The sequence below is a fragment of the Chiloscyllium plagiosum genome, chromosome 14, assembly GCF_004010195.1.
Source record: "Chiloscyllium plagiosum isolate BGI_BamShark_2017 chromosome 14, ASM401019v2, whole genome shotgun sequence".
NCBI classification, from domain to species: Eukaryota; Metazoa; Chordata; class Chondrichthyes; order Orectolobiformes; family Hemiscylliidae; genus Chiloscyllium; species Chiloscyllium plagiosum.
This window is the reverse complement of record NC_057723.1, coordinates 65,122,199-65,137,140: the sequence shown is the minus strand read 5'-3', so window position 1 is coordinate 65,137,140 and position 14,942 is coordinate 65,122,199. Positions and strand designations below refer to the sequence as shown.

The 14,942-nt window shown below is 40.7% G+C and overlaps 1 protein-coding gene across 3 annotated transcripts in view; it reads right to left on the bottom strand.

The window, feature by feature from the left end:
- The window catches only part of LOC122556776 (ran-binding protein 17-like), a 1,066,498-nt gene that overhangs the window by 802,581 nt on the left and 248,975 nt on the right, over nt 1–14,942 (bottom strand). For all 3 annotated transcript variants that reach the window (XM_043703926.1, XM_043703927.1, XM_043703928.1), the window contains one exon: nt 13,684–13,849. In XM_043703926.1, the coding sequence (XP_043559861.1) occupies nt 13,684–13,849 (166 nt within the window). The remainder of the gene's footprint in view (nt 1–13,683; nt 13,850–14,942) is intronic.

The window sequence follows — 14,942 nt, the reverse complement described above, 5'->3', positions numbered from 1 at the left end:
GGGATACGGGATGGCATTTTTGCAGGAGGTAGGGTGGGAAGAGGTGTAATCCAGGTAGCTGTGGGAGTCGGTGGGTTTGTAAAAAATGTCGGTGTCAAGTCGGTCGTCATTAATGGAGATGGAGAGGTCCAGGAAGGGAAGGGAGGTGTCAGAGATAGTCCAGGTAAATTTAAGGTCAGGGTGGAATGTGTTAGTGAAGTTGATGAATTGCTCAACCTCCTCACGGGAGCATGAGGTGGCGCCAATGCAATCATCAATGTAGTGGAGGAAGAGGTGGGAGTGGTGCCGGTGTAACTACAGATTCCCACAGCTACCTGGGTTACACCTCTTCTCAGCCTACCTCCTGCAAAAATGTCATTCTACTAAACCTTTTCTACAAACTCTGAGGTCTTGACAAACTTCCTAAAGTGTGCTGCCAAGAGTTGTATATTATATTCCAATGAAGTCCTAATCATTGATTTATACGAACATTTTGCATGACTTTGCTGCCTTTATGCTCATTGCTTTTATTCTCAATGCCTCTATTTGTAAAGCCAAGTATACTATACACTTTCTTAACTGCCTTTGCCTCTTACCCTTCCATTTTCAACAATATGCAAACACACACACACACATAGGTTCTCCCTTTCCTGCAAATCCCTCACAACAGAGCCATTTTGACTATATGGCCCCTTTTATGGTGTTTCTTGTACATGGAACATATTTTGATGCTGATTTAGGTTAAGGAGTGTGATGGAGTTTGTCTTTGAAGTAAAGAGGTCAGCTCTCATTAACTACAAGAAAAATCAGAACAAGAAAATTCTGAATGCACTAAGCACCACTCAAAAGTAAAATACAACTAACCGCTAGATGGTGTGATAATTACTTCTGGATTAGTGGTACTGGAAGAGCACAGCAGTTCAGGCAGCATCCAAGGAGCAGCGAAATCGACGTTTCGGACAAAAACCAGATAATGACTTCTGGTTATAACTCTGGATATTTCTGTGCCGGACAGGAGTGAACAATTGTTGCAGTTTTTCCACGTGCTCTTGAAATGTTGTCTATTCATTGTTTGATCAGTCATTGCCCATCCATGCCTTTAAGTAAGATTTCTGAATTTCTTATACCCAGCTTGCCCCTCATACCATCGCAGTTTCCTTTATTTAGATTCAGGACCCTAGTCTCAGAACCAACTCTGTCATGTCCATCTTAATGAACAAACGTTAGCTGAGATGAGCCTAAACTCATCATGCAAGAGAAAACTGCACTTCTTCTATATTTGCACAAACATCTCTGTCTCTACTGGAGAGAGGAGACAATACTTTAAGATATGTATGATACGAAGATTATGACCCCTAACAGAAGAGATCATAGCAACTCCAACAATTATCAAGGTACCTTAGCAAGAATAATAGGATGTAATTGTTCCTGTTCGATTGAAGGCTGGTAGGTTCCTGAAGAAGGGCTTATGCCCGAAACGTCGATTCTCCTGTTCCTTGGATGCTGCCTGACCTTCTGCGCTTTTCCAGCAACACATTTTCAGCTCTGATCTCCAGCATCTGCAGCCCTCACTTTCTCCTAGGAGTAGGGAACCCTGGATGACTAGAGATTTTAAACTTCTTAACATTGACTGGGACTGCCATAGTGTTAAGGGCTTGAATGGAGTGAAATTTGTTAGTGCGTTCAAGAAAAATTTCTCAAGCAGTATGTAGATGGCCCTTTTGGGAAATAAGGCAGGGCAAGTGATGGTAGTGTTAGTGGGAGAGCACTTTGGGACTAGTTAGTTTTACATTCCATTAGTTTTAAAACAGCTATGGAAAAGGGTAAGTCTGGTCCACAAGTTAAGGTCCCAAAATTGGGCAAGGCCAATTTTGATGGTCTTAGATAGGAGCTTTCTAAAATTGATTGGGGGAGACTATTTTCATGCAAAGGGGTATCTAATAGGCGGGAAATTTTCAAGAGTGAGCTAATGATTGTTCAGGGCCAACATGTTTCTGTTCGAATGAAGGCTGGTAGGAGTAGGGAACCCTGGATGACTAGAGTTACAGAGGCAAAAGGTGTGGTGCTGGAAAAATGTAGCCAGTCAGGCAGCATCTGAGGAGCAGGAGAGTCTACGTTTCAAGCATAAGCTCTTCATCAGGAATGTGGGGGAAACCCAAGGGGGCTGAGAGATTAACGGGAGGGGTGTGGGGCTGGGGGAAAGTAGCTGGGAATGTGATGGGTAGATGAAGGAGGGGAATGATGGTGATAGGTCAGAGCGGAGATTGGAGTGAAGAAGGTTACCTGGGAATGCAGCAAGATCTTGATCAACTGGCCAGTGGGCTGAAGAATGGCAGATGGAATTTAGTTTAGATAAAAACAAGTTATTGCATTGAGGTGGGTCAAAAGAGGGCAAGATGTCAATGGTAGGGACCTGGGGAGTGTTATAAAGCAAAGAGATTTATGGTTACAGGTTCATAGCATTGTTGAAAGTAGAGTCACAGGTAGATAGGGTGGTGAAGGCTTTCAGCATGCTTGCTTTCATCAGTCAGGGCACTGAGTTTAAGAGTTGGGACATCTTGTTACAGCTGTACAAGATTGTTGATGAGGCCACATTTGGAGTACTGAATGCAGCTCTGGTCACTCTACCTTCGAAAGGATATTATGAATCATGGAAGAGTGCACAAAAGATTTGCTAGGATGCAACTTGGACTGGAAGGTTTGAGTTATAAGGAGAGGTTGAATAAGTTAGGACCTTTTCCCCAGGAGCATAGGAGACTGAGGGGTGAGCATATATAGGTCTATAAAATCATGAGAGGCATAGAGAAGGTAGATAGCTAATAGTTTTTAGATTAGAGTTGTGCTGGAAAAGCACAGCAGGTCAGGCAGCATCCGAGGAGCAGGAAAATCAACGTTCGGGCAAAAGCCCTTCATCAGGGATGTTTGCCCGAAACGTCGATTTTCCTGCTCCTCGGATGCTGCCTGACCTGCTGTGCTTTTCCAGCATCACTCTAATCTAGACTCTGGTTTCCAGCATCTGCAGTCTTTGTTTTTGCCTAGCTAATAGTTTTTCCTCATGGGAGGGAAAAACTAGAGTGCAGAGGTTTAAGGTGAGAGAAAAGAGATATGAAACATAGAAGGTGGCGAATGTCTGGAATGGGCTGCCAGAGGTACAGGTGGAAGTGAGTATAATTTCATCGTTTAAGAAACATTTAGATAGGTACATGGAAGGGATAGGTATCGAGGGATATGGACCAAATGCAGATAAATTGTTTAATTTTGAAAACTGGGCGGGATGGAGAAGATGGGCCAAAGGGCTTGTTTCTATGCTGTAGACGTCTATGACTCCATCTCCCTGTTGAGCGTTGTGAGCAAGGTATTTACCAGCACTTGAGAGTGTGGATTCCTGATGAAGGGCTTATGCCTGAAATGTCAATTCTCCTGCTCCTTGGATGCTGCCTGACCTGCTGCGCTTTTCCAGCACCACACTCTCGACTCTGATCACCAGCCATCTGCAGTCCTCACTTTCTCCTATTTACCAGTACTGCCTTACCAGACTACAGGTCTTAGCTAAATGCATCTATTCCAAATCCCTGTGTGGTTTCTGAACTGACAGGCCTATGACTTAAGTAATCTTCTCAGTACAGGGAAATGCTACAAAAAAAAAGACCACAATATATTGTCTTCATCAAACTCTCAAATGGCATTCGGTCATATAAAGAGAGGTAGTCTACTTAAGCAGCTGGAAAAAAAATACTAGCTGTGTGCTGATTCAGCTCAGTGTGATCTCCTTATTCCCTGACAACACAATAGGTAAGGTCAACTAATGACAGGCTAACACTGAAACCTTTTCAGATCCACAGTTTGATGAAATGGATTTGTTCTGGCACCAACACTCTTTGCTACATTCTTCTCAGCTTCTGTCATATGCTTTCATGCCATCTACAGAGGTCTACTCACATTACAAAATTAACAGCAAGTAATTCAGCCTTGCTAAACTGTGGTCAAAGACCAATATGCTTCCCCCCCCCACTTCCGCCCCAATACTGTTCTGTTAACAGTAACATTCTATATTTCAATAGCAAATGATCAACCTTCTGTCACTTATAAGCATCTAGTTTCACCATCAGGAACACAAATTCATGGTCCAGGATGTAGTCATAGCACCACCAATCAGCAGTGACAATGTGATGTGAAAGTTGCTCATTATGTTATGACATAGAGAAAGACAACCAAATCAAGTTTGCCTCCCTATGCCTGTCTTCGCAACATAGTAAAGGTTAAAATACTCAATGACCCCATTAGTTTCTAACCAGACTTTTTGAATAACAGATACTAGGCAATGGGTTTATAGCTTCAAGAAAAGATCAAAATTTATTAATAGTACACTAACTTTAGCAGAGTAAAGTTAAACCACGTGGTAATATAATTAATGTCTATGATTTAAACACAATCTTCTTTGATTCTTAAAGACAGATGGAGACACAGAGATAGGTAAGGGATAAATAGAAAGAAAAAAATGAGATGTAACTGGCTAATTCATTTAAACTGTTTACACAATCCATAATCTCACCAGCAGATGGTATTATATCTTGCTTGGTTTCTGACAACACTGATGCATGCAGATAGCTTCAATTGGGCTCCAAGGAATTTTCCTTTATTTCTAATAACTGAAATTCTATTTTTTTTTCTTATAACTGAGATTCAATTCAGTGAGTCCAATTAGCTTTTTAAATTAGTTGATATTGAGAGGATAATCAGGGAGCAATGAAACATCAATTCTGCAGCAAAAGTTGCCAAAATCCTTCTGACTCAAACAATTCAAAAACCAGTTCAAACTCTGGCCTCTTCCTGCTCATGATCATCTCCCTACGTGGTCCTAGTTAACATTCAACATCTATCTGTTTCAATATAAGGTCTCTCTGGAACCAAAATATCTAGAGAATTCTCTGAACAGGAATCAACCTGGAATTAACTTCCATGTCTGGCCTCATAAACAAATAGCAGTTCATTTGTACTCTTTTTTACAAAAAAACATGCTGCTGATCACAGTCCAAAGGTCACTTTCAGCTCTCAGCTCACAGTTCACAGTTCCCAACCAAAAATGATTTTTTTTAAAAATGAAGAAAAAGTTCTAACAAAAGCTTCACGTATCTAGGCTCCATAATCACCAGCAAACTCTCATGATGCTGGAATCAACTCACTTCAAAAAAGTGTCCAAATTGAGATTATGGAACAACAGAGTGCTAAATGGTTGGTATATAACAAGTCTGCATCCTCAAAACATTACTCTACAGTGCTAAGATTTCAATAACATATCCCAGAAAAGGCCAAACAGTTGCCATTTTGGCTGTCTCAGACATATCTTTGGCATCACTTGGCAGGACTACATTACCAACACAGAGGTTTTGGGTATTGCTAATTCTGTCAGCCTGCACCCATTATTAAGGCAACATCATCTGCTTAGATTCAGCCGTGTACATTGGATAGGTAACGGTCATATATCCAAATACCTTCTGTACAGTGACCTGGCCAGAGTCACAACCTCCTATTGTCTATCCCTCTGCAACAAAGCAAGAAATAAGATGGTAGACATTGACAATGACAAATGGGAGACAGTCATTGAGGGTGATGACCTCTGGAGGCTGACTGTTTGGAGGGGCAGTCAAAAAGGTGAGCAGAAGTTAAAAGCTTAGCTAGATAAGAGGAGTTTCCAGAATAACCAGAGAATCACGTACCAAGCCAGCCTACTGTCTCGCTCTGGAGAAAACGTGTCAGTATAGGGCTCTAATGCCTTCAAGATTACACTTAACACAGAGGTAACCATCGGTATCATTATACAAGATGGAGGTTGCCACCATTTTTTTTCTAGGGTATCACTCCACTTTTATATGTATTAAATTTCATTACCATGTCTCTGCCCATTCACTAGTCTATGTCTTCCAGAATTATACACAAGGTCTTTATTGAATATCGTGTGCTTTGGGGCACCTTATGATCATGAAAGTTCAATGTAAATACATTTTTTTTCCTTTTACTATTTACCACATTGCCAAGATTTGCATCATCCACCATCTTTGGATTTACATTTCCCAAATCCATATTCAGATGATTCATTTTAACAAGATACAACAGTGCCAATATTAATCCCTGGAGAACTCTTACTTCTAGTCAAAAGGAAATTAGTATGCTTACCATTAACCAAATACAATCACACCTCATCATTTCCAAACTAAGTGACATAATAATGACTGGAAGGGTAAACCTTGGCAGATTTTTTCCATTGCTAACATGTCAGCACTGAAGTTAACGGAAACATTACTAACACTCCCCCATATCAGCCAAGAATGGGAGTAGGTTTTAAAACATAAACAATCCATAACAAAGATGGGTGCAGCATCTTAAAATTTACAACTGTGGGACAATTTGAATGAAAACATTACCCTTTATTTAAATTCTTATTTCATGGTAGGACATAATAATGGAAAAGAGGTGAAAGGCTAATATTTTAGCATCAAAAATTCTGTCGAAGCTACGAAAATATTTTTATATGATTAATTCATCTGTGTACACAAGTCAGAGGAATGAACTAGGAAAGCTTTACTGGTCATGGCTCTAAGCCATGGTTAATCTTCAACATTTCATTTGATGAACTCTTGCAGATGTGCTTAATTCAATTATGTTCAACTCAATAATTACCAATGATTTCTGACATCACTCTGGAAACTGGAAATTTCTGTTCTGACAATTCTATTAAATGCTGATAATGTTTCACTAACTGTCAACAATGACCAAAGAAAGAACCCAGGACCTAACGATCTATGAATTTGAGATTACTGACTTTAAAAAGAAAATACAGACTTAGCTATTGATACTTTAAAACAACTTTACTGACCTTTATCAGTGATATAAATAGATGCAAGCTTAAATGCTATACAGTATAGTTTACGCTGAATAGAGCAAACGGACTTTTTGAAAGTTGAGCAGATGCTGCAACCATCTTTGAATTCCCAGTCACAAATAAGGGGAGTCTGTTTAAGCGCCAGAACTGGGTTCAGCAATGTCAAGTGAAGAAACAAAAATCATACAGTAATGTTATAAATCATAATGCTTCATTGGCATGCCATTCAACTCCATTAATAGATCAAACCCATCATTAGATCAACCTCCAGTACTGAGATCTCTCAGCCCAGTTCCAGAAAGTCATGGCCCAAAGCCTGGAAATCACAGTCCAACACTAGAAATCACAGTTGAGCATTGCAAGATCACAGTTTAGCACTGTAAGATTACAGCCAAGCACTGGAAGACAGCATGACAATAATATAAGATTACAGACCTCAGTCCGCTGTTGGGACGCACAGCCTAGCACTGGAAACAACAGCAAAATTAAAAAGAGCACTGCTATTTATACAGATAATTAATGCAATCGACAAGAATCTTAGCTCCAGGGAAGTAGAATCTACATGGATAGAGCTTAGATACACCAAGGGGCAGAAATAGTGGAGTTCATATATAGGTCCCCAAACTGTAGTTTTAATTTTGGAGAAGACATTAAAAGGAAATCAGAAGTGCAAGCAATACAGGTACTGATGAAATAATGGGCAACTTCAATCTGCATATAGATTGGACAAATCAAATCAGTAACAATACTGTCAAGGACAAAATCCTTAAGTGTGTACAGGATGTTTTTCTAGATCAGTATGCTGAGGAACCAATGAGATTGATAATCGAGGTTCATGTGCTATCGGAAAGAATGACCATAATAGGGTCATTAAGGTGGAGAGTACTGGAGTTGATTCTGAGTCTAGGGTCCTGCATCTAAATAAAGGAAACTGCAATGGTATGTGGCACAAGCTGGGTATGATAAATTGGAGAACATTATTTAAAGGCACGGACAGGCAATGACTGATCAAAAGATCAATAGCCGACATTTAAAGAGCATATGGAGAAACTGCATGGATTATTCGTTCCTACTGGTACAAAAATAAAATGGGAAAGGTGACCAGACCATGGCTAACAAATGAAATTAGGAATAGTATTAGATCCAAGGAAACAGAATAAAAATTGGCCAGTAAATGCACCAGAGCCAAGAAGTAGAGTGAATTTAAACTTCAGCAAACCAAGACAAAAGGTATTCATTAAGGGCGCAAAATAGAATAAGAGAATTAACTTGCAGGTAAAACAGAAACTAATTTTAATTTTTTTTTCTTGTGAAGTGAAAAAGCATAGTGAAGACAAATATAGGTCCCTTACAGTCAGAAAAAGGGGAAGATGAAATGGGGAAGAGAGAGATGGCAGATTAACTAAATACATATTTTGGTCCTGTCTTCACAAAAGAGGGTACAAATAACATCCCCAAATAGTTGAAGAACACAGCCTAGTCAGAGAGAAGATCTGAAGGAAATTGGTGTTGGGGAAATTGAAAGATCCACATAGCCCAATAAACCACATGCCAGAGGTGGCCCTCAAATACTGGTTTTCAAGATCAGTATCTATAGATTCTGGAACAGTTCCTATGGATTGGAAGGTAGCTAACATAACACCGCTATTCAAAAAAGGTAGAGACAAAATGGAATTATAGACTAGTTAACCTAACATTTGCATTGGGGAAAATGCAAGTCCATTATAAAAGATTGAATAGCACAGCGCCTGAAAAACACCTAACAGGATTGGACAGACTCAGTATGGATTTATGAAAAGGAAATCATGCTTGATAAATCTACTGTACATTTTTGAGAATGTCACTCATACAGTTGATAAGGGGGTCCCCATTGATGTGGTCTACTTAGAAAGTCAGAAGGCTTTCAACAAGGTCCTTTTTAAGAGATTACCTTGCAAAGCGAAATTGCATGCGATTGGGTGTAATGTACTGACATCACTAGAGAACTGGTTGGCAGACAAGGAAAGAAGAGAATAGGAATAAATGGGTCTTTTCTGAGTAGCAGCTACTGATTAGTGGGTTACTGCAAAGGTCAGTGTTTGGATCTCTGCTATTCACAATATATATTCACAATTTGAATGAGGGGATTAAAAGTAATATTTCAAAATTCGCAGACAACACAAAGCTGAGTGGGAGAGTGAATTCTGAAGAGGATGCAAAGATCCTTCAGTGTGATATGGACAAGTTGGGTGAGTTGGCAAATGTATGAAATGAAGAATGGGATAAATTTGTAAGCAAAAGCAGAAAGGTAGATTATTACCTGAATGACAATTGTTTGGGAAAGGAGGAGATACAAGGAGGGGCCCAGGAGGAGATACAAGGAGGCCTAGGTGTTCTTATACACCAGTTGCTGGAAGTAAGCATGCAGGAGCAGCAGATGATGAAGACAACAAATGATATATTGGCATTCATAATGGAAGGAATCTAGTACAGAAGCAGGAATTTGCTGCAATTGTTCAGGGCATTGGAGACCCTATGGCTATTGTGTACAGTTTTAGTCTCCTTAGCTGAGGAAGGATGCTTTGTCGATGGAGGAAATGCAACAAATGATTATCACTCCAATTCCTGGAATGGCAGAATGAAGAGAAACTGGATCAGTTAGCACCTTATTCAGTGAAGTTTAAAACAATGAAGAGGATCTTATTGAAACTTATAAAATGCAACAGGATTAGACAATATAAATGCAACAAAGATGTTGCGGATGACTGGAGAATCCAGAACCAGGGGTTATAGTTTAAGGATGCAGATAGGCCATTTAGTACTAATGTGAGGAAAAACATCTTCACCCAGAGAACGATGAGTCTGTGAAATTCTCTGCCACTGAATGCAGATGAAGCCAAAACATGGAAAGCTATTCAAGAATGCGACAGATATAGTTCCTAAAGCTATAGGGATCAAAGGCTATGAGGAGAAAACAGGAAGACAGTACTGAGTTGGATGATCAGCTATAAACATACTGAATAGCACAGCAGGCTCGAAGGGCTGAATTACTTTCTGGTTGCAATTTTCTATGTTCCTCTCAAGGTGTAGAAATTTCTTCTCATCTCAGTTTTGACTACCTTTTGCCAACCCCGAAAATGCTATGCTAAGAGTTCTATTAAAAAGCCTGCATCTAACTTTATTTCCATCCAAACTAAAGCCTGACATTCTATGGCTAGCAAAGGTTGGACTTGGTTCACAAGAATCACAGATTCTAAGAGGATATATGAAACATGATCTTTTATTTTGCAGAACATTTGTCAGTTAGAGTTTTTTTTTTCTTTTAGTGATCTCTTAAAATACCACATCTACAGAGTTTATTGCCCATTTGTGATTTGTGAAATGTGTTTGTGAGAGACTACAGTAACATCATTCAAGTCTGGATTATAACTTAGTTCGTAACCAACTTTTTCAAAAGTTTTAGGAATATGTTTTATTGAGAATAAATTGATTATTTTGAATTTGTTGAAGTCTGATGAAACGGTCTTCTATTCTGAATAGTAGTATACAGGGGAAGCAATTCAGTATTTTAGTAATTGCACATTTAAACCAAAGGTACGATGGCTGTGGTAATGGAGCTAGATTACCAGTATATTCCCCTCATCAGAATCAGAACAAGAGAATTAAAAGGAGACTGAAATAGAGATGTTCCACCACCAAACGCATATTCTCCTCCAACAGCATTCGAAAGAAACCGTTCCCTCTGCAAAACCTATGTTCAATCATCCATAACCCAGCTCAATATCCTACAGCACCTTTCCACTCAAGGATCGAGGTGCAAGTACCAGCCCTTTTACCACCTCCTTCAGCACCTTTTAACACTCAAAGACTCCTTCCAGGTTCAGTCAACTACATTCACTGCTCAACTGCAATCTTCTCCACACAGTAGAGACAATACTTAGAATGGGTGACACATCATTCAGCCCACAAACATGACCCCAACCTTCCTGTTTCTACACATCTTAATTCATTTCTTTGCGCTCATGTTTGCCTTTCTATCCTCAATCTGCTGCAACATTCCAGAATTCATATTCACATTGCTGACTTTTGCAACGTCTGGGTGAAGCTCAATGCAAGCTTGGGGAACAATAATTTGTCCTTGTATTAAGTATTTCACAGTTTCTTGGACTCGTACAATGAACTACCTCCTCCATTAGAATCATAGTGATCTAAAGCACAGAAAAAGGCCTTCAGCCCAGCATGCCCACGTCACTCAAAAAACAACCACCTAAACATTTCAGCACTTGGCCCATAGTATTGTATGCCTTGGCATCACAGACATAAAAAGGGATGTAGGTTTGCTCATTTTGTCACAATACTAGGTAACATCTTCAGTGAGCCTCCGGATGATGCACTAGTGGTCTAGCCCACTTTCTATTTATGTGTTTGGGTTTCCTTGGGTTGGTGATGTTATTTCCTGTTTGTTTTTTTAATCACGGGGTGGTAAATGGGACCCAAGTCAATGTGTTTGTTGATAGAATTCCATTGAAATGCCAGGCTACTAGGAATTCTCGTGCATGTCTCTGATTGGCTTGTCCGAGGATGGATGTATTGTCCCAGTCGAAGTGGTGTTCTTCCTCATCTGAATGTATGGATACTAATGAGAGTTAAATATAAATAGTTAAATGCCATGAGGGATTCGCCTCCATCACCCTCACAGCAATGAGTTCTAGATTCCCAACAGGCCACTGGGTGAAAAGGTTTTTCGTACACCTCCTTTGAGCCTTCTTATCATAAATCTATGTCTTCAGCCAAATCTATTAATTCCACATTATATCAAGAAACAGTTTGGAGACACGGGATACTGCAAGGACTATGGGCCTTGACAAAACTTCTACAATAATACTGAAAACCTGTGCTCTAAGACTTGCTGCTTCCCTAGCCAAGCTCTTCCAGTACAGCTACAACACTGGCATCTATCCGATAATGTGGAAATTTGCCCAGGTAACTATACACAAAGCAAAGGACAAACTCAACTGAGGCAAACACCGTTCCATCAGTTTACTCTCAATCGTCACAGTGGCACAGTGGTTAGCACTGCTGCCTCACAGCACCAGAGACCCGGGTTCAATTCCCGCCTCAGGCGACTCTGTGTGGAGTTTGCACATTCTCCCCGTGCCTGCGTGGGTTTCCTCCGGGTGCTCCTGTTTCCTCCCACAATCCAAAAATGTGCAGGTTAGGTGAATTGACCATGCTAAATTGTCCGTAGTGTTAGGTGAAGAGGGAAATGTAGGAGTATGGGTCTGGGTGGTATACGCTTCGGCGGGTCGGTGTGGACTTGTTGGGCCGAAGGGCCTGTTTCCACACTGTAAGTAATCTAATCTGATGGAAGGTGTTATCAACAGTGATATCGAACAGCCCATGCTCAGCAACAACATGCTCAGTGATGCCCAATTTGGATTTTGCTAGTACCACTCAACTCCTGACCACATCACAACCTTGGACAAAAGATCCAGAGGTGAAACAAAAGTGACAGCCTTGACATCAAAGCTGCATTTGCGTGGCATGAAGAAGCCTTAATAGTCTGAGTTTAATGGGAAGATGGAGAAACTCTGCACTGGTTCGCGTCATACCTGGCACACAGGAGTATAGTTGTGGTTGTTGGAGGTCAGTCATCTCGGCTTCAGGACATCGCTGCAGGTATTCCTCAGGGTAGTGCCCAAGGCCTGCTGTTGCTTCATCACTGACCTTCCATCCATCATAAGGTCAGAAATGGGAATGCTTACCAATGATTACACAAAGTTCAATATTATTCGCCACTCCTCAGATACTGGAGCATTTCATATTCAAATGAATCAAGACCAAGACAATATCAAAGCACAGGCTGAAAGGTGGCATGTAACATTCATGCTAAGCAATGATTATCACCAATAGAGACAAGCTAATCACTGACCCTTGATATTAAGTGGCGTTACCACCATCAACAATGTGAGGGCAAGCATTGACCAGAAATTGAACTGGTCTCGCCATATAAAGAGTCATTACAAGGGCAGATCAGAGACTGGGCATTCTGCAACAAGTAATGTACATTCTAACTCCCCAAAGCCTATCTAATGATCTACAAGGCACAAATCAAGAGTGTGATGGAATACTCCTGGATTGCCTGGAAGAGTGTAGCTCCAACAACTCCCAAGAAACTGGACATCATTCAAGACAAAGCCACCTGCTTGAATGGTGCCATATCCATAAACATCCACTCCCTCCACTACTCCTGCAGCAGTGTGTACCACCTACAAGATGCACTGCAGAAATTCAGCAAAGATACTGAAACAGCACCTTCCAAACCCATGACTGATTCCATCTAGAAGGACAAGGGCAGCAGGTACAAGGGAACACCATTACCTACAAATTCCTCTCAAGCCACTCACCATCCTGACTTGGAAATGCAATTGCTGTTCCTTCAGCATGCCGGGTCAAAAGTCTGGAATTCCGCCTATAACAGTATCTTGAGTCTACCTAAAGCACACCAGTCTACATCAGTTCAAGAAGGCAGCACACTACCATCTTCTCAAGGGCACCGAGGTTTGGGTAATAAATTTTCACGTCCTACAAATCAATTTTTAAAAATTCTCCCATTCTCTAACTTCTCCTGATCTTTTATTCTATTCTTCTTCCTTGCAGCACAAAACCCATTACATTCCTACATCACTTCATGACCACAGACATCACATTTGAATAAAACGTTAACTTTTTTTCTCTCTCCACAGGCGCTGCCAGTTCCATCAATACTTTTCTTTATTTGGTTCTTAATACAATTTAAATAAATGAGATAGATCTTGCCATTTCTTCTATTTGTCCCATCTTACCTGCCCTCCAGTTCGTTGGAATTTGCACAGTACAAAGGTCATCTGTAGATTCATCGGCTGAATTCCCAATGAAGTCAAAGCTAAGGCAGTTCAGCACAAGTTTGAGAAGATGCATCACCAGACTGTGTTGTGTTTGGTCCTGAAAGTTTAAAGGCTTCGCCAACACCTAAACAGAATAAAAATATTAAAAGGCGAGTATCCTGGAGGCTGAAAAACTTGGACAGCTTTACAATTATTTTCCTCGAGATAGAGTGTGAATGAAAGACATCTTCAGATGTTGTATTAATCACAAGGACCTGCTTTCCATTTTGCATTGTGAAAAAGTACTCAACAAAAATCAATATGATCATGAAGGAGGAGAAAATGTTGGTGACATAGAATGTGAAGAAATGGAAAAAAAATGTTTTTTTTTAAGAATCACCTTTGAGTATGGTTGTGATACTTATTGAATGAGGAGTCTTGAGGCCTGAGGAAATAATCCAGTGGACAATTATTCAAATCTTACCAAGCAGTTTTGAGAATTTTAGTTCACTTGAGAAGAAATGCGAGTCGAAAAATGTGGCGCTGGAAAAACACAGCAGGTCAGACAGCATCCGAGGAGCAGGAGAATCGACGTTTCGGGCATAAGCCCTTCTTCAGAAATACCCGAAACGTCGATTCTCCAACTCCTCAGATACTGCCTGGCCTGCTGTGTTTTTCCAGACCACGTTTTTCAACTCTGGTCTCCAGCATCTGCAGTCCTCACTTTCTCCTCAGAAATGCAAGTCTCTAAGTCTTCATCTCCCTCTCTGAGCCCCTGCTCCCAAGTCCCTCTCTCTGAATTCCCACTTTCTGACTCTGATCTTGCATTCTCTCATGTCTCTAATCTCCCCGGTCTCCCCGAGGTCCATTCCCTAAGATCTCTGAATGCCCATTCACCAGTCCCACTGCCCTCCCCCGCCAATGTCTCTGTCTCTGGAATATATAAATGGCGTAGACCCAAATAAAGGAGAGTTGATCAATAAGTTTGCAAATACAGTATTAAAAAAATTGGTAGCCTGGTAAATAGCAAGGAGGCTTTAGATTATAGAATGACATGGATAGACTAGTCACACGGGCTCAGCCATATCAAATGGAATTCAATCTGTGTGAGTTGACAGATGTGGGCAGGACAAAGAGTGTGAATGAAAGTGTGTCACTCTATCTGACACACTGCCTCCCTGGGCGGCACGGTGGCACAGTGGTTAGCACTGCTGCCTCGCAGCGCCAGAGACCCGGGT